The sequence below is a fragment of the Rhinolophus sinicus genome, linkage group LG15 (assembly GCF_036562045.2).
Source record: "Rhinolophus sinicus isolate RSC01 linkage group LG15, ASM3656204v1, whole genome shotgun sequence".
Classification (NCBI taxonomy): domain Eukaryota; kingdom Metazoa; phylum Chordata; class Mammalia; order Chiroptera; family Rhinolophidae; genus Rhinolophus; species Rhinolophus sinicus.
In genome coordinates, this window is record NC_133764.1 from 25,706,079 (window position 1) to 25,726,766 (window position 20,688).

A 20,688-nucleotide genomic window follows, 5' to 3' on the forward strand; every position below is an offset into this window, starting at 1 on the left:
ACTTTCTTGCTCAATTTTGCTGTAAACCTATAACTGCTCTAAAAACTAAAGTCTATTAAAAAAAGAAAAAGCACAGAAAACTATGTATTATGCAAAAATGTTAAAAGTGTTTTAAAATAACATATACATGATATACAGTGGGATCACAACTATGTAAAAAACATACAGGATATACATACAGGTAGTATCCTGTTAACATAAGTTTTCTTCAGATGGTAAAATTGAGCATTTTCCTTCCATTTATTAGTATTTACTATAATGAGCATTGTAAACTATTAAAATCAGATTTTTAAGGCTCCTTTCTATACTTGAAGACTAAAACTAATTCATATATTTAATCTGAATCAAATAAATTATAGAGTACTTCGAGCAAGTTGAACTCTAGTAGGTTTAAATTTGAAAACTTTGGTAATTTTGTTAAAATACTTATAAAAATAAGTCTCCATATATGTATGAAGTAAGTACATCCTCACTGAAACTCAGAATAGTTTTTTAAATTTTCTTTCAGATTCATTATTTAACTACTGTCATTTATTTTTTTAATTATTTACTGAAGCACTATCTGGCATTCACTGTTTTTAAAAATCTTACAGGCCCTAATATCTATTAGATATTAGTTTGTCATGCATTTTTACTTACACAGTACTTGAGATCGGAGATGTTTACATTGACCCCAGTTGATCTCTTTAGATTCTCATCGTGTGACACAACGACTTGTTCATCTTTTGTGATGTGGCAGTCTAATTCCAGCATATCAGTTCCAATTGTAACTGCACTGAAGAAATACAAAGAATAATGGCATTTTGAAACTTACAGAAACATTTAGGTTACATGCATCAGATGTAAAAATTGGGAATTGTAATCAAACAGAAAAAAAAAAAATCCCATAATACTAAAAGTTCTCAACACTGTCATCTACTATGATTTATTGATGTGAAAATATTCCAAATGAACTTAGACTAAAAGAATCACGTTGTCTCCTTTCCATAACCAGTTACCCTTATTTCTGTCAGCCCAATATAATGGAAAGAACACTGCACCAGAACTTAAGAGATCTGGGTGTCAGTTTCTGCTTTGCTATGAACTTGCTGTATAACATTGGGCAAGTAAATGCCCCTTCTGGGCCTCCATTTCCACATCTACAAAATGAAAGGAGTAAAAACAAGAAACGGATGTTAGCTTTTGCCACGGTAATTGAACATAGGATTAGAAATTCTAGCCAGAGCAATTAAGCAAGGGGAAAAAAGGGTGGGGGGGTATCCAAGCCGGAAAGAAAATCATGAAACAATTCCATTTACAATAGCATCAAAAAGAATAAAAACAACAATGAGTATAGGCAGAGTAAATGTAGCATAAGTCTTTGGGGCCCTAGGAATTTTGGAATGGTAAATGAGCATTGGCTTCAGCTTAGAGTCACCAGCTGTATTAGTCCCTAACAAGAGAGTCGGCCTGTCCTTTGAAGCTTTGAAGCCAGGCATTGACTTCTCCTCTCTAGCTGTGAAAGTCCTAAATGGCATCTTTTCCTAATATGAAGCTGTTTTGTCTACATCGAAAATCTGTTGTTTAGTGTAGCCACCTTCATTAATTATCTTAGCTGAATCTTTAGGAGAACTTGCTTCAGCTTCTCCATCAGCACTTACTGCTTCACCTTACACTTTTATGTTATAGAGATGGCTTCTTTCCTTAAACCTCAGGAACCAACCTCTGCTGGCTTCAAACTTTTCATGTGCAGCTTCCTAAGCTCTCTCAGCCTTAATAGAATTAAAGAGAGTTAGGACCTTGCTCTGAATTAGGCTTTGGCTTAGGGAATGTTGTGGCTGGTTTGATCCTTCCAGAGCACGTCCCCACCCCCTTTTTCTGCCTCCCCTCACACTTTGGTTCAAGCTGTTGTTTCTCAGTCTAGTTGTGTAGGACACAGCTCCCTAGCCCATGCTGGTATTATGAGCCTTGTGCTCCACCCGGGCTGAGGCAGTCGGTCGTCGGTCACTCACAGCGGCTCACGGCAGCTCATGATGGCTGCCGGCTACCAGCACTCAGCAGCTTACACCAACCTCCAGCTGCTCACCACAGCCCAGCTCCAGGGAGAGCTGTTGTTCACAATCTTAGCTGTAGAGGGCGCAGCTCACTGGCCCATGTGGGAATCGAACTGGTGACCTCCGCGTTAGGAGCACGAACTTCCAACCACCTGAGCCACTAGGCCCGCCCTGGAGCAGCACTTTTAATTTTCTTCAAAAACTTTTCCTTTGCATTCACAACTTGGCTAACTGTTTGGAGCAAAAAGGCCTAGCTTTTGTCCTGCCTCAGCTTTCAACATGCCTTCCTCACTAAGCTTAATCATTTCTAGCTTTTGATTTAAAGTGAGAGATGTGTGACTCTTCCTTTCACTTGAACACTTAGAGGCCATTGCAGAGTTATTAATTGGCCTAATATCAATATTGCTGTGTCTCAGGGGATAGGGAGGCCCAAGGAAAGGGGAAGAGACTGGGAACAGCTGGTGGGTGGAGCAGTCAGAGCACACACATTTTTCAATTAAGTTCACTGTCTTATATGGGTGTGGTTCATGGCACCCCCAAAACAATTAATAGTAACATCAAAGATCACTGATCATAGGTCACCATGAGAAATATAACACTAATGAAAAAGTCTGAAATATTCCAAGTATTACTACTAAAATGTGACACAGAAACACAAAATGAGAAAATGCTGTTGGAAAAATGGGGCTGTCTTGCTCAACACAGGGTTGCCACAAATCTTCAATTTGTAAAAAATGCAGTATCTGTGAAGTGCGATAAACCAAAGCACAATAAGATGAGGTATGCTTATATAAGCTTTTATAATGAAAAAGTACGAATAATTACATTATGAATATACTTTATCTAAAAGACAATATTTTTGACACCAATTTATCCACCTTCAACACAATGAATAACAGCAGGAATTTAATCTAAGAAAAACTGAACATCCTTTTAAAAAAGTAAGCATTCATGATTCCTATTTTGCCTATGAATCTCCTAAAGGGGAGGGATGTATCTTCTGTTTTATACTTAAACCTAAAACACATCACATTAAAATATTATATAACAATTAGAGAATAAAGTTTTAACAATTAAGCAAAAGTTTCTTAATGTTCCTCAAAAATGTGTGGTAACTCTTTGGTTAATAAAGAGAGAATGAGGTTATGGGATATACAAGCATGCAATTATGGGTGTTGGATTAGATGATTTTTAAGATCCTTGGCTATCACAGATCTAATGATTTTAAAATTATGAAGCTGGCAACATTTGCCTTTGGAGACAACCATTTCCCCATCTTCTTTTACTTCGCCCACTCCCATCAGCGTCCCATTCCAAAAGACCCAATGGCCACTTGCTGTCTTGTACCAAAGTTTCATGCTTTTTCCTTCTCCTCCTTAAGGAACCCTCCCCACTTCAGTGTCCTGATTACCACCAGTTGTTAGATGAAACAAATAATCCTAGCTCCTTAATGTAAAGATGCAAATAATTAAGTTGTTAACTTTGTGTCCTCTTCTAAAGGATACCAACCTTTTTTTTCTTAATTAAAGTTTACTGGGGTGACAATTGTTAGTAAAGTTACATAGACTTCAGGTGCACAATTCTGTAATACATCATCTATATATTGCGCTGTGTGTTCAAAACCCAGAATCAGTTCTCGTTCCATCACCATTGATTTGATCCCTTTAACCCTCATCTACCAGCCCCTTCCCCCCTTACCCTCTGGTAACCACTAAACTGTTGTCTGTGTCTATGAGTTTTGGTTTCTTCATCTGTTTGTCTTGGTCCTTGGCTGTTTTCAGTTTTATATACCACGTACCAGTGAAGATACATGGTTCTCGACTTTTCCTGTCTGACTTATTTCGCTTAGCCTAATAATCTCAAGATCCATCCATGTTGTCGCAAATGGTGTTATTTCATCTTTTCTTATGGCAGAATAGTATTCTATTGTGTATATATACCACATCTTCTTTAAAGGATACCCACTTTTAAAAGAGAAGACTTGGTTGTCAATTGTATGTTTGCTAGAACCACAAAGAAATAAGCAAACAAAAACAGATTTCAGGTTGGTAGAATTATTTTTCAGTATTTTTTAATTTCCTTAAATATTGTTGCTATATTGTGTTTAATTTTTTTAAAGAATAAAAATGTAGAAACTGTAAGTAACATATATAGCCAACAGTTTTGAAATAAAATTCTAAGATCCTTTATATAGCTAAAAAAAAGTAGTACTACTGAATTTGATCACATACATGTCTCACTTCTTTTTTTGTTTTGTATAAGTATGTGAGGGAGAGTAAAAGCAGGCATTATCTGTATTTTCCTGTACTAAATAAATATGTATATACATATTACCTGAGAAATCTTTGTAAGTATAAACTTTGCCTTTAGCCGAAATGTTGTTTATTTTTAGAAATGTCCAATAATTATATGCAAAACATACTCTATTTATTGAATGCATACCTCTTGTTAACAAGCTAATAAATGAAAATTTAGAGCAACAGAAAGCGCATCTAGGATGATTTGTAAATTGTACTAATAAGACTATCTCAAATTTGATACATAGCTAAAACATAGCAAGAAAAGAAAATTTTTTTAAATCACTTTGGCCTTCAAAATTTTCCATAAATAACAATAGGCATCTACTTCAACTGAAACACTAGATATTTTTTATCTGAATTTCTGACAAACTGAAACACAGAAAAAAGTTAGGCAAGCCAGTACTTCAACATTTCCAGAAAAATAAATTAAAACTCTAGCACTAAAAGAAGATGTGAAAATTATGTGAAACTCCACAGAAACAAACGATGCGTACCACTTACAACAGACCCCATGTTAAGGAATTTATTTGAATCTGATTTACTTCAAAAAACATTGAGGTTTTATTATTATTCCCACTTCATTGATGAGATAATTAGTATTATAATAGTTACATATTCTAAAAAATGTATCATTGAGAATCAGGTCACTAATTAATTACTTTGGCTGTCTGCCAACTTATTCTTCCAGCTATTGCTAATACAATTTGTTTCTTTTTCTTACCATTCATGTTAATACCACAGGGATCAAATTGTCCTATGGGTATTTAAAAGACGGCCTGGTTTAATAACCTAGTTTTATTAGCTCTTGAGAACCAGATTTTACATATTCAAGGGCTTAGTGACTGTGTGTGTGTGTGTGTGTGTGTGTGTGTGTGTGTGTGTGTATGTGTGCAGTATAATTCTTTAGTTTTTGGTTCTATGTGTATTATAGATAAGGTTCTGTCTCCTTCATCTGTCATCTGCTAATATTCTGCTTTGTACTTGAGTGCCCCATTCCATATCTCATTCTGTAAGCAACTAGTAAGAGCCTGTTAGCACCCCAGAGCTAGATGTTAGGCACTGAGAGATCAATAAAGAAAGATTTTACTCTCAAGAAATCATGAAAGAGCCATATTCATAACGTAAGGTGTTCTTGAAAGCATTTTATAAATGAAATTGTGAGATGCAATTATTTCTCTTTATCAGTCCTGATTACCTCAGGAGGTAAGATAACAAAGTAATTTAAATTATTCTGTTTCACACAGTCTGTGGCAGGAGGAAAGATTTTACGTTTTAAACTGTAAGAGACTATTGAGATTATAGCCAAAAGGCTTCATATTATAGAATAGGAAGAGAAAGCCATGACAAATCCAGGGGATAGGATTTAGACGAAACTAGAATATGGAGAAGCAGCACTTTTGGACCTGATAATAGGAAAAATAATCTCTAAAATGTCTTTGATAAGAAATAGAACAAGAACTTAAATTCACCTGATTTCTTAGCTCCACTTATGTACATAAAATGGCTCAAACATTATATAAGAAAATCAATATGGATAGGTAACATCTTACATGGAGTTTAACTTTTCACATTCCTTGTTTTAGATCAGATTACAGTTTCAGATCTGTACAAAAAATTACTGGGTAGACACATAATCCTATTCATAAACAGCAGTCAGTGTTAACAGTTGTTTCATTTTCTCCTTTTCTCTTTCTCTCCAAGACTAATTAGCATTACACAACACAGTATGTTCCTTGTTACAAATGTCTTCTTTCAGCTTTGGAACTATAGTATCTTTTGATTACCCAAAACTCTGATCTAGTTTTTTTCAGTTATGCAGAAGCCAAACACTATTTGTAACACTTCAGACTAACTACATAAGAAAGAAATTTTGATATAATAGAAACAACTGTCACAAGTGATGCTACATGTATACTATCTTCACTTTGTGACTCAACATCACTTTAAAGATAAACTTTAAAAGAAAAGAATACCCTTTTATATACTTACTGCTGAAAGGCTGCCATTGTATTCTCCAAATTTTCTCCAGCACCTGTGAAAACATTAAATTCAAACTTCATTTACTCAGCTACTTTGAACTTTTTTGAATTTTTCCATAAATTCATTTTAATAAGATACATCGAGTGAATCTTGACGTTTAGATATTATGTAGACATTACAAGTGTTTTAAAGAGTATAATGTTATTTTGAATTGTTTTTTAGCTGCATTTGGAAGAATCAAAGATCAAAAGAGCCACAGCAATGCAGGAGGGGTAGAACCTAAACATGATTTTTAAGTTATAATATCTGCGGTCACAGGAAAGACAGAAGAGGACTTGGTACACATACACCTCCTCAGATAGAGTTAAACCATCTCTCCTTTGTATCCCCATAGCCTCTTATGCATCTCTCTACTAAGGCATTTATCATATGATAACATAAATTCTTTACCTATTTCTTGCCTTCCTTTCCCATGATTACCTAAAATAAATGACTGTGTTTTAATCACTTTAACTGAAGGCAGTATAGTGTAGTACTTGAGTGCGACTCTGGAGTTAGGATCTCTGCTCGAAAATCTGTTTGATGTTTGTGTGGACTTGGGAAAGTTGCCTGACTGCTCTGTTAAGCTGAGCTTCTTTATCTCTAAGAATAAGGATAACAATGGCACCTATCTCATAGGATTGGTATAATTAAATGAATTATCGTGTCAAGTGCCATATGTCATTGACTGGAAAAATGACAGCTTTTCACTTTTTAGTATTTCTGAAGTTAGGGTGCATTTTACAGTGGATGGTAAGTTTATCGGCAAATTTTCTCTTCGTACATAAAATTTCTGCATCTTATAACTAACTAATGGCATTAGAGTCAATGAAATAGTGAATATTCAGTGAAAGTAAAGAATTATTGCTATTATTATTACTATTGCCATTATTATAGTAACTGGTGTTTGGTGAATGTCTATTGACTTAAGTCATGACATGCCATGTGCCTGGAACATTCTCTTCCCCAAAGCCTCCCAATTTTTCTTAACCTTAATTCCAGAACGAATTCACTTCTCCCTAATTCACTTCTCTAAGCTCAAATTTCATGGAAGTGCCTCCATGAAACTACTTCCTTCTCATTTCAGATGACAATGATTCTTATTACAGACAAGACTTAATTAAACTGGCAATTCCCAATCATTTTGGTGTCAAGACATTTACTGGGTATCTGAAAGAGCTTTTGATTATGTGGATTATATCCATTCATAATTACATTTTAGAAATTGACTTCTAAAGTGTATTAACTTGAAAATAACAATAAACCCATTTCATAATATAACATTTCATGAAAAAATAACTATCTTCCCCAAAAAAATTTCATGAGAAGAGTAGCACTGTTTTACATTTTTGCAAATCTCTTTAGTGTCTGGTTTAATATGAGGCAGCTAGATTCTCATATCTGCTTCATACATATATATTAACCTTTATACAGGTCCATATGTTGTTGGGAAAGAAAGATTCTTCTTTGATACTGCACTGCACCACAAATGGTAGTTTTTTAAAAGCGAGCTGTAACGTAGAATTTAAACCATATCAATGACCTTTTCACACTCTGTTATATGAAAATCCATTGGTCCATCACAAACTTTGAATGGATCTTTCAGTGCATGGTTTTATAATACCATGCACTGCTCTTTTGGTCATCACTGAATTATGATGACCTTCTAAATGTCGACACATTATACAATATTTTTAAAAATCACGTTTGTTAATATCTGATCTCATCAGGAAAATCTTTAAGAATGGGAAAGCTATCAAGCTCATATTGGAAGATACAAGGATACAAGTTTTTTAAAAATTCTAATTTTGAGCTTAAAAGCTCAAATTTAATCATTGCCACTGCCTTCATAGAAGAAAACTAGATTATTTTTCTTCTACTGAGACTCACTTTATTCATTTTCAAGATATATCTGTCAGATATTCAAGTCTGAATAACCAGTTAGTCAGTTTTTTAAAATAAAAATGGTGTTCTGTGGGACAAAAAAATGGTTAAGTCAGCTCAAAACTCAAATGACTGCACAAATACTTTTTCTCAAGACATACTGTGATATGCAGCAAGTGTTTTGAGTGTGCTTCCAATTTTGTCACACAGAATATTAAAAGTTGTGAGTACTGAAGGGTTGAAATTTTTAAAAATTAATAATTTTTACTAACATCAAAGGTATTGCTAAGTGAAACTGCTTTTTTTTTTTTAAACTGTGAGTACATGATGGTGAAGAATATAATGGCCACTAGTACACTTGGTACCACTGCTTTCATTCATGGTGAAGAGACAGCAGTTTTACCCACTACAGCTTTTGCACCATCAATGCAAATGTCAACAAAGTGAAAAAGGTAAATAATGTTTTATGAAAATAGTTTTGACCTTGGAGACCCATGAAAGGGTTTCAGGGACTCCCATGAGCCCATTGACCACACTTTGAAAACCACTGTCTTAAATAATCAATGATAATAAAGTCATAGGAGTGGTTACCTCTGGGGATGGAAGAAGGAAACAAAGGAATCTTATATGATTCTAAAAATGTTCTGTATTTTGACCTAAGTAGTGGTTACCTGGAGGTGTACATATATCTATTTTTAATTAAGTTGTACGCTAAAGGTTAGTGCTGCTACCTATATGCCACATCTAATTTTTTTTTAATGACTTTAGTTCTAAGTCTTATGATTTTTGTACTCTGGTATATTCAACTAAATCCTAAAAAGGCTTGTTGAAGACAACCTTTGAGCGTAACATCTCCCAACTACCTGTTTCCACCTAGTGGAGGAAAATTCCCCTCTAGTCCCCAAGAAGGGAAAAGAATAAAAGAAACACTTTTTTTTTTAATTGCACTTAGCTTTATTGTGTTTCAAAGATGTCGTAAGGAACACTTTTAACCCTTTATTCTCTCATATACTCATCTCTATGGGAACAGAGGTCACTTAGGAGAAAGAGCTCTCTGTCCACCTGTGACAGACCTTTTAATTTACAGCAGCCCACCCTCAGAAGGAACAAAATTTCTGCTCATCTATACAGAAGGTTTGCCAGGGTAGGCCCTGCCAATGTAAGGAAAAGGCCTTCAGTTTTAGTGTAAAGTTCAATTTAGAGAGGGCTTTATAGAGTCCAAATTCAGCTCGAATAGTAATAAAGTTAATACTTTCACTTCCATCTCTCTGACGCTGGCATTTTATTTCTAAATTAGTTCCAAACTTGCAAAGGGAAAGTAAGCAGTGTGATTCATTAGGCTTCTCAAATTCCAATAAGCAAGGGAGTTGTAATATACATCTTTTAGAATATTTCATAAAGTAGTGCTCAATAAATATTTATTGTATTTGAAATATGATATCTGAAATTTGTTTCAAAATAATCTGGGAAGGAAGAATTGGCAAGGATACAGATGAAACAAGATTGGGCATGAGATGATAATTGTATCTGGGTGATGGGTTCTTAAAGTTTTACTACTTTTGTATATGTTTAAAATGTGTTATCACAAAGAGTTCAAAAGATACTTATTGTTTGATCTTTTGGTTTGGGGGAAAGGAGTTAGGAAAAAGAATATAGAGTTGGTATTCTGAAAAAGTTAATATAATTTTTACTACTATTTAAATTCAAAGTCTGGGGCCGGCCCAGTGCCTCAGGCCGTTGGCACTCCACGCTCCTAATGCGGGTTGGATTCCCACATGGGCCAGTGGGCTCTCAACCACAAGGTTGCCAGTACAACTCCTCAAGTCCCACAAGGGATGGTGGGCTCCACCCCCTGCAAGTAAGATTGAACACAGCATCTTGAGCTGAGCTGCCTCCCGGATGACTCGGTTGGAGCATGGGGCTCTCAATCATAAGGTTGCCGGTTCGATTCCTCGACTCCTGCAAGGGATGGTGGCTGTGCCCCCTGCAACTAGCAATGGCAACTGGACCTGGAGCTGAGCTGTGCCCTCCACAACTAAGACTGAAAGGACAACAACTTGAACCTGAATGGCATCCTCCACAACTAAGACTAAAAGAACAACTTGATTTGGGAAAAAGTCCTGGAAGTACACACTGTTCCCCAGTAAAGTCCTGTTCCCCTTCCCCAATAAAATCTTTAAAAAAAGAAAAATTCAAAGTCTGTCTGTCTGTCTTTTACGTCTGCTTTCCATATTAATTTTAATTTTAATTAATTTAAACTTAAGTATGTGAACATTACTTAAGCTCTTGAATCTATTTTATTTGTCTATGAAATTACACAGCCAGAACTAAATAAAATATTGAGAAAGTGGTCAAGATAGTAATAATTCACAGAAGCTAGATACTGTGCTTAGTACTTTATATATTTTATTTAAAAACCCACAACCGTGGTATTACTATCTCCAGGAAAAAAACAATGGGTAAGGTCACACAGCCAACAAGAGGAACCAGGATTTGAGCATAAGCAGTATGATTTCAGATCCCACTCTTTTTGTCATGAACTATTCTGCAGCTTCTATGCTGGCATCCATATAACAATTTTGTTTCAGTTTTACTGATGAGCTACTCATATCGGTCCCTATTCCCACACTCTTGCATTTGTCCCTAAAGCTTGAAGATAAATTCCACAACGACAACACTCGCAAATTACTTATTGGATTCATATGGTGAAAACCTGGAGCATAACTAAGGGACTAATTAAGAAGTACACCACCCATTTCCAAGGAATTATCTGGTGTTAGCTCTTCTATTGTGAAATGGTTTCGATTCCTTTTCTTTCCAAGTATCATCACATCATTCAGAGAAGCATGCTTGCCACTAACTTTCCTTTTGCCTCAAAAAGCAGCTTAAACACTGCCTGGCTTTTCAAATAACCATTCTACATATAAACAAAAGTTTAATTTTAATTAGTTATGAAGTTAATTATGAAATATGGAAGAGAATGAGTATCCCAGACTTTGCATGCTGTCCTAATACAAGTTGTCCAGAATTCCTTTATGTTTTACTGCTTCCCTCTTCACCAGTTCCTATTTTTCACCTGAGAAAACTTTCACTGAAAATTCCCAATTCACTTTATTTACAGCTTTGACATATACTTCCCAATTTTCCATTCAATATTAACTTTACCTCTCATATAGTGCTTCATAATTACTTTGTGATTGGTTAATTTTTGATAGGACAGGAAAAGTAAAGGAAACATTCTCTTTTGTATCTTTAATTAGAGTTAAATACTGTGAAGGATAGAAACGTCTGTTCAGTTTTCTTTTTACCTCCCAAATGTTTTATATACCCATAAACATTCAATAAACATTGTAAACTTGTTTTACAGTTATGCTGCAACCACCACTGTCATTTACATCTTTGTATACATGATATATATGTGTGTGATGTTTATAAACCAGTGATAAATGTGACAATGTGTATCAGCCACAAGAGAACAACCCTCAAAATTATATATTTTCTGATATTGGAAAAGAAGGTTAATGCAAATAAAACATATCCTAATGTTTAAAGATATAATCCTATCTCAATTCAAAATGGAATTATTCAGTAAATCAAGCAACAAAGTAAGTCCCTTCCTCACTTTTAAATTCATTTGTTTTTCAACATTTATAATGAGCCCTGGAAGCAGTATATATGATTTAAATAAGGGCATAAAGAGTTTGTAAGGAATAGAGATGGTATGTACAAAAGAGCATTTCTCAATATAGGCTCCCTGGAGTACTGCAGAAATGTTTCTATATTTCAAGGGGAAAAAACTTGTGAAATTTATATTTGTATAAATAATAAAAAAATTAAACACATCAATAGCACAGAAGCACAGAAAGATGATATTCAAATTGTATTTTGATACATGAGCAGCATTTACCAATTAACCACCACGTGTATACTCTCTTCAATGATAAATGGTTTTTGTTATGTATCTTGTGATAATTTCAATAATCTTTCTATAACAGTATTTATTTTTTCTAAATTTGTATAGTTTAAGAGATATGAAGGTGTATATGTGTATATATATGTATATGTGTATATATGTACAGACATATACACACATATATACCTATATTTTGCTTCATTTACTGAATAACAGACATGTGTATAGATCTATAGATATACAGATCTATATAAATATAAACTCCATTGCTGAAAATAGATACATTTGAGTTTGCTTTAAGTAGGTAAGTACCATTAAATAAATGATAAATGACTATACTGCTAATAAGGTATCAGTAGGAATGAGCAAGACAAGTGAGGAAGAGTTCCCTGAAAACAGGAATGAGGGAATAAGAGCTGAAGAGAAAGAATCCATACCCTGACACAGAACATGTTTCAGGGTGCAACTGCAGAATGCTACTTCCTGTGACTTTGTGAGACTCATACTAATGCTTCAATTTTCTCCTTGAACAACCAGTTAAAGTCTAGGACCCAGAGGCAGCCAGTGTTCAAGAGGGATCTTTACCCTCAAACTTATCACCTATCAAATCAATCTGTGGCAGGATGTGCAGATTGTGACTGTACTCTGCCTTGACTCCAAGGGTGAAAGATTAGGAGGGAAGGTTAATATTTGATAAGTTGGTGATTTTTTAAAAAATTCTTTGGCCACTAAACCCTAATAAGTAGACCTCTTTCTAAAAAGCCTGCTGCTTAATTCAATTGGCCCATAGAGACAGATTAGGGAGTATTTAAGTTATTTCCCTGCTATCCTATCTCTAGCTAACGCAGTGAGCATCTGAAATAAATGTCTATATAGTATAATTCTAAATGTAGGACAATATGTACTTAAAGGATATACATCGAAATGTTAACAGAGATTATGTTCAGAGAGTAAAGTTTAAGAACTATTTTTTAATTTTTCAATTCAATATTTTCCAAATTTTCTACAATGAACATGAGTTACTTATGCAATTGGAAAAACACTAATTCATAATTTCATAGAGAAATTAAGAAAATGTCCTTTGGGAGTATTACTTGCTCTCCATTTAATTCAAAGCGTATCTATATCTTTGATCCTGCTGGTGTTTCATTAATACATTGTAGTTATAAAAAGTATTCTTGGTCAAATAAATTTGGGAAACACATGGAAAGTATCTAGCATGCAGTAGGTAATTAGCAGACAATAAACTATTTTTTTTAATTATATGTTAGGATCTGTATAAGAGGCTAGAGATTCATGAATTAATAAAATCTAAAACCTAGCCTTGAGGAACTCAGTCTAGTAATGGAAGCAGATGTAGTCATATATCCTATTATTAATACAATATTATGCAATATAATGTATGCTTTACAGAGGTTAAGAACAAAGCAAGCCTACAGCATTTAATTTTTGAAACACTATTTTCCTCTTTCAAGGACAATCAATCTTAGAAAAGGCAAAAGTGTTCATGAAAATTTTGAAAACATAAGTATAGGGTGATCTCATCCTCAGTCAATTCAAAGTTCTATTGCAAAAAACAAATGTGTATCCCCTGTATCCAAGCTTATATGCGTATTTCCAAGCAATTTTGCAATTTTCAAAGTGCTTTTTATACACCTCATCCTCCCAACAATCCAAAGAGAAGCAAGGCAAACATTCTCCATTTATAGATAAGGAAACTCAGGGTTATCCTCAAGGCTAACTAGTGGTAGGTCCAGAAACTGACACAGGTAATAAACCTTTTATAGCAGACATAATATAGTAGTACACATTAAGAGTTTCAAGTTATAGCAATTCAGGTGTATAGACTTTAAACACATATAACAATCAAGGTTTCTGGCTTACATGAAATATCGGTATTTGCAGTTAGAGCGCTAGAGAATAAACCCAAATGTTAGTGATATGCACAGAGACTAGTGATTGTTATTGGTGTCCAAGAAAAAAATTAAAAGCAAGCAAAGCGGTGACTCCTTCCTAGTCTATTATTTTCCCGAAACTTGGTATCTTGAGTTACAAAGTGTTTTTTAACTACCTCCTTTATCACTCTAGATGACTCAACTGTATTATTGGGTGCACGTACTCAACAAAAGTGTATTAAGCACTAACACGTAGAAACTTACTATAGGGCTTTAGTCCATCATAACAAGTAAATAGATTTTGAGTCTGCAGGTATTTAACAAGATTATTTCTCCTAAAATGAAATTTAGATCATCCATAATGACAGTTTAGATAGTTTTTTTGAAGATCGTGTTTTGCTTTGGTTTGGGTTTTTAGTAAGCACCCTTTTCTTTTTTAAAATCAGTAAACACAACTGCATTGTGTATTGCCTATCTCCAAAATAGGGCTACCACCACTGAAAATTGCTTCTACAGCAACAACTTAAACACCAAAAGTTGGTTTAATGGTTGAAGGCTCATTCGTAGTCAAATGTCATCCTGCAGTTTAACTGCGTATCTATTAATATATGGATAAAACAAATAAGAAATAGCATGGCATTTAGCTGGTGAGCCCTTAAAACCTTTGATCCTTTTCATGAATGGGAGACTAGCATAACCATTGAAGTCACTTTTTAGTACTGTTTAACTGATAAAATTATACAGATTATATAGAATAATGCTAAGGTATTTCTGTGATATTTAAAACCTTATTTCTGGCCAATTCTTTTTCGAAAAGGAGTTATGGTACCAAATCAAGCGTTAGACTGTGAATTTCAAGCAATCTTAACCTAGTTTAACATTTGTCTCTAAAGAAGAGTTAAAACTGATTGAAATAATCCAATTGCACAACATTTCATACATCATGCTTGAAATGAAATAGACACTTATTACTCAATAATGAAGAGGCAAAGATTTGGCGTGCTGTCTGGGAAATCAGAGTGGACTATCTAGGCTCTTATTAGTAAGACATTTTCCCAAAAGAAACTTCTTTGTTTGTCTTTAAACAATACTATCCTGTCATAAACTGATACATTTTTTTGTCTTGACATGGAAATTCCCGTGTCATTGCTGGGGTGCAGGACTGGGCTAAAAAAAAAAGAAAGAAAGAAAGAAAGAAAAAAACCAAACAGGTGCAAGCTTTTGCAGCCTTGGGAACCAGGATGCTCCAGTTTCTGCCCCAGTCCAGCCCAAGCTCTAATTGTCTAATTGTGACCTTGGGAAGTGTATCCGGCCCAGGCACTCAGTTTCCCTGTCTTCTCAATTGTCATGCTCAGGGTGGGGGGTTGGCGTGGGACTGGCCCCCAGGGACTGCAGACAGCTGGGCTGCAGCACGTTCCAGGTTCACGCAGTTCCTCAGCCCAGGAAGACCACAGCCCAGGTTCCCCCCATAAGCTCAACCCCCGGCTCGCTGGGAGCAGTCTGTTCTCGGTTACCCTGGCAGGGTACCCCCGGCTCTGCCCGGTGCTCCCTCTCCCTGTGACTCGCTGCTAGGTAGGGACCTTGCGATTACCCGTCCGTCCGCCGAGAAACGTTCCATCTACCCTTCATTCTCACCCTCGTCCTTCTCTTCCTGAGAATCCCTGACACCGCGGCACTCAAGAGATTCACACCTTGGCTGTCTGAGACCCCTTCCTTCCCGTAAGAGACCTCCCCTTCACATCGTCTTCATCTCCGGGGGAGCCCCCTAATCACACATCCCCAGTCCCCCTTCAAACTCTCACGTATTTCCACCCGCCAGCCTTCTGCGGAGCTCCAAAGGACCAAAAAACTAAATAAAGCCACCCCCATCTCCGCCATCGGGTTCTAGGGACCCCTCTCACCTCCGCGGTGAGAGATGTGTTTACTGAGGAATCGCTGCTTCTTTCTCTGGTGCAGCAAGGTCGGGTATTTGAGCAACAAGAATGAGGTCACCAAGTACCCTCCCAGGGTGGAGAGAAGGTAAAAAGCCGCAGTGGACGACATCTCAGCCTCCGTACGTGAAGTCTCCCACCTCCGGGCCCTCTGAACTCCGCTGCGGCGGTCGCAACGGCTACAGCGGCAGCAGCTGCTCCGAGTCTGTTCGCCCCCAGCCGGTGCCGGCGGTGCAGCGCACTTGTTCGCGCCTGCCCAGCACGCAGGCGCGGCCGGACCCTGGCGCCCCGGCAACAAAAGAGCCCCCGCACGCAGGCGCGCTCCGCTGCCGAGCAGGAGCCACCTAAGCTTTGTGGTCGTTCCCGCAGCGCTTCGAAGAACCTCCAAGCTGAGGCGAAAGCATGGCAACCTGCCAGTGCCTTCGCCATCACTCGGGCAGAAAAGGCTATTCAAGGACAGCCTTCAGGAAGGTCCGACTTAATTAGAAACTCACATCGAAAAGGAAAGATTCCAGCCCAGAGTCTTAGCCGCTACTCATAGGAAATGCAAACCTGTTACCAATAGAGGAGGTAGAGCTTGCTAAAACAAATAAAGCCATCACCCATTTGTCTAGCCAAGAGATAACTTTCCCTATTGTCACACCTAACCATAAAAGGTACTACTAGTTTATCCGTCAGCTATTTGAGGGACGGACTCCTCTCTCATTTCATTCTTAAAATACAATCCAGGGCCTGCCCTTGACTCAGGCGGTTAGAGCTCCATGCTCCTAACTCCGAAGGCTGCCGGTTGGATTCCCACATGGGCCAGTGGGCTCTCAACCACAAGGTTGCCGGTTCAATTCCCACAAGGGATGGTGGGCAGTGCCCCCTGCAACTAGAAGACGGCAACTGGACCTGGAGCTGAGCTGCGCCCTCCACAACTAAGACTGAAAGGACAAGACTTGGGGTGGGGGGGAAAGTCCTGGAAGTACACACTGTTCCCCAATAAAGTCCTGTTCCCCTTCCCCAATAAAAAAATAAAAAAATAAAAAATTAAAATAAAAAATTAAAATACAATCCCCAGGCCCTGTACATGATAGCAGTCAAAAAATATTTGTGGACTTAAAATCCATTTAAAATAAGGAAACGTTGACAAGGCTACAGGTTATCGCTTAAAAGTCATAGGAAGACAGCAAAATAAATTCCAGAAGGACCAACTATTAGGTTGGTGCAAAAGTAATCGCGGTTTAAAAGGTTAAACATAATTGCAAAAACCGCAATTACTTTTGCACCAACCTAATAGTTTCCCTTTCATCCCACACTATCTATCCAAACTACTAAAACTTATGTAAGAGCCACATTTAAAATGCAAAAGAATTAACCCTGGATGGAGGGAGAAAATTAGGCAGGAGCTTTTCTCCCACGGAAGTAGAATGCAGTGGTTATTTAAAATCTTATGGTTCTTGACTCTGACCTTAAGCAAATTACTCTGTATTTCTTTATCTGTAAAATGAGGAATGTTTTACTAAGTGATAAACTTCAACTCTCACATTCTATTAATGACCTTGGTTCCCTAAAATTCTAGCTTCCTTTAAGAGGAGTAAATAAAATTTAAAAGATTCTTGAGAACAACGGCCTTCATTAGATTCTAAAAAGTAGCTGCAAAAAATTTTTGCATCAGTTTACCATCGTAATAGGCTATTTCTTGATCTAACACCAAAATACCCAAAGATATGGTAAAGCCTTTGTAGAGGAAAAAAAATAAGTATAAGAGCTTCTATAAATACAACTGTAGGGGTGCAGAACAAGTCTTACAACTTGTGAACTAAGAGGGAAAGGGGAAAGTTTCCCTATCCTTGGCACAACCAAACTTTTAAAATTAAAACATTTTGAGGGAACTCACAAGTTGAAAAGTATTGCCTTGTTCTGTTTAGTCCTCTCAAATTGTTTTATAGGTCAGCTGACGCACATGGTTCTGTTTTCCTTTTCCAAAATCTCACCTGATAGCAACTTTTTAAATTTTATGACCACTATTTATGATGAGTACAGACAGATGTATATGATAAATATTACCTGAAAAAAAAATCTATGTAACTAAGAATATTTATCCTTCAAATATAGAGGCATCTATGGCTTAGCAAATAGAGCTCTGAGCTTAGAACCCATAGACATAGCTATACCATTTACAAGCTGAATGACTGGCATATCACTTAGTTTAAGCCCCAGTTTCCACATCTGTAAAATGGAGATAATAGTATCTAAACTCATAGGGGTATTTTGAGGATCTAATGAAGTAAAATGAAAGCATTAAAAGTATCCTACATAAGTAAGCATTATGTCAGAAGATAGAATTGTTTCTTTCTCTATCATTAACAGATTTGCGAAACGTATACAGAATTATTCAAGATAAGTAACCAAGCAGAAGCCTATATGTGTATACCTTATCGGAGGCCCAAGAAAATGAACACTAATGAAAGTACAGGCGAGCTATAATAGTACAACAGCATATTTTTAAAAATTGTACCTCCCTCCTTAAAAAAAAAAAAAAGGGTGTGTCAGCCAGCTCAGTTGTTTAGAGCGTGATAACACCACGGTTGCCAGTTCGATCCCTGCATTGGCCACTGTGAGCTGTGCCCTCCTTAAAATAATAATATAAAAATTTTACCAATATAACCAGAGATGTTTTCCAAGATGAAGGAGGTCACATTTTGAGGAAAATTTACAAGAGGCTCCAAAGTTAGTAAGACATTATCTAAACCGAGAACGGAAATTAGTATAAGCAGTCAATTATCATGGGAGGAAAATGCTGAAAAAGAAAGAGTATCAGAAATCATTGGCCTAACTGTTTCATTGTAAAGAGAAAACTGATGTCTGGAGAGGAAAAGTAGTTTGCTCAAGACTGTACAACTAGTGGCCAATGTTATAACAAAGTCACCAATCTTAATTCAGTCAAGGGCTTGGGAAAGATAATATTGATTTTCTGAACAATAAAAGATTTGGGGAAAAAATAGTCTTGCTCTTTATAGAAGAGAGCATTACGGAAATTCCTACTTAAAAACTGTCCTTTGACATGTATTAGAAGTAGCAGATTCAGGATGCAATACAGTGAAAAGAACACTGAACTCTAGTCCAATAATTCCTTAATTTGTCATTTCAACTGCATCTACAATTGCTTTGCCCCAAATTATTAGTGCCGTAGATAGCAGATACAGTTGACTAGGAACATATGTCATTGGGACCAGAAAGTATTTACCCAAGAGTTCTGAAGGAACCCACAAATTAAATTGTGATACTATTCAAAATAAGAAAACTGCAGTAATGAACAGCTAGTGTGCTGACAGATTGGCAGACTGCCATCAGTATTCCCAACTACGACAATGGGAATCCATTAGTGGGTTAGAGCATGGTTCAACTCTCTGTAAGGCAATTTAAAAATATGTATCAAAATGTAAAATGCGTGTATCCCTTGACTTATCAATCCCAGGTATAAGAGTTTATTCTGCAAAGAAAATTTCACAAGTGTTAATAAAAGATATATATGCACCATGGTGTTCCACCATTGTTTGTAGGAGCCCTAAACTGGAAAGAATCTAGATATCAAACAATAAAAGACAGATTAGGTAAATCACGAATCAGGAAAAATGATGCAGCCATTAAAAACAGACTCATTTATTGACAGGAAAAATGTCTATCATGTATTGTTGAGTGATGAAAAGTAGATACAAAACAAGATGCATTCTAATTGCAATTATGTAAAATTGAATACGTATCTACTTATGCATGTATGCACACAGATGTCTAGAAGGATGTTTACTAAAACGTTGCAAATGCTTAGTAAAGCACTAGCAGAACAGTGGAATTTCATGTTAACTTACTATTCTTTGTTTTAAAAAAATTCTTTAAAAATAACAGATACAATGACTACATGTTAGTTTTACAAAAACAACAAAGGTATGTTCAAAAATAAAAACACTCTTTTAAGTTAGGTTATAAACTAGGTAGCCTTACATTTATATTGAGAGAACAGCTAAGATAAAATATAGGGTAAAAATCACCAGATACTGAAGTACATATAACTTAGTAGGAGAAAAGAAGTATAATGAACTGATGTAATATGATCCTCTAAGAGTTTTTGGAATACAAAGGAACCAGGGAAATAGTTTACACTAGAAATTTTTCTTATACCTATTCAAATAGAAAATTATTTTTATTATTATACCTATGGGCAGGATTTTTCAGTACAGAAAGGTTTGGGGCAAATATTTAAATTGTATTTAGAAGATGATCAGATCTGAGCTATCAGTTACAAACAAACAAGAAATCATAATTATCCCTTATATTTATAAAACAATTTAGAGTTTGTAAAGGAATTCAATTAACATGATTTTCACGTTTGAATCAGTGATCCTTTGAGGTAGATAAGGGAGTTAATATCCCCATTTTACTAATTAATCAGCCAAAGTTTTAGATGGGATCCAATATTAGGAGTGCAATAAACTATTCCCTCAATACACCAACCCAATGAGCTGCTGTGCCAACTTAGGCCAATAAACATCAACAGTATTGAAAATTAAACATATCAGATGATTACTGGACTTACAGTGATCACTTCTTTAGTGTTGAATAACTATTGTGTACACCTGAAACTAATATAATATTGTCTGTTACTTTATTTTAATAGAAATCTTTAAAAAAGAAAATTAAACATAAACTATTAGCTGGCCTTTGTGGAAA

At 36.0% G+C, this 20,688-nt stretch overlaps 1 protein-coding gene across 3 annotated transcripts in view; it reads right to left on the reverse strand.

The window, feature by feature from the left end:
* Positions 1–16,251, reverse strand: part of GDPD1 (glycerophosphodiester phosphodiesterase domain containing 1) — a 36,545-nt gene extending 20,294 nt beyond the window's left edge. Inside the window, exons 1-3 of one of the 3 annotated variants that reach the window (XM_019736413.2) lie at positions 15,946–16,251; positions 6,323–6,365; positions 640–775 (exon numbers count right to left, since the gene is read on the reverse strand). In XM_019736413.2, coding sequence (XP_019591972.1) covers positions 640–775; positions 6,323–6,365; positions 15,946–16,087 — 321 coding nt within the window. In that variant the 5' untranslated portion in view covers positions 16,088–16,251. The remainder of the gene's footprint in view (positions 1–639; positions 776–6,322; positions 6,366–15,945) is intronic. The other 2 variants (XM_074319715.1, XM_074319714.1) reach the window with 2 other exon arrangements.
* Between the last annotated feature and the right edge of the window lie 4,437 nt (positions 16,252–20,688).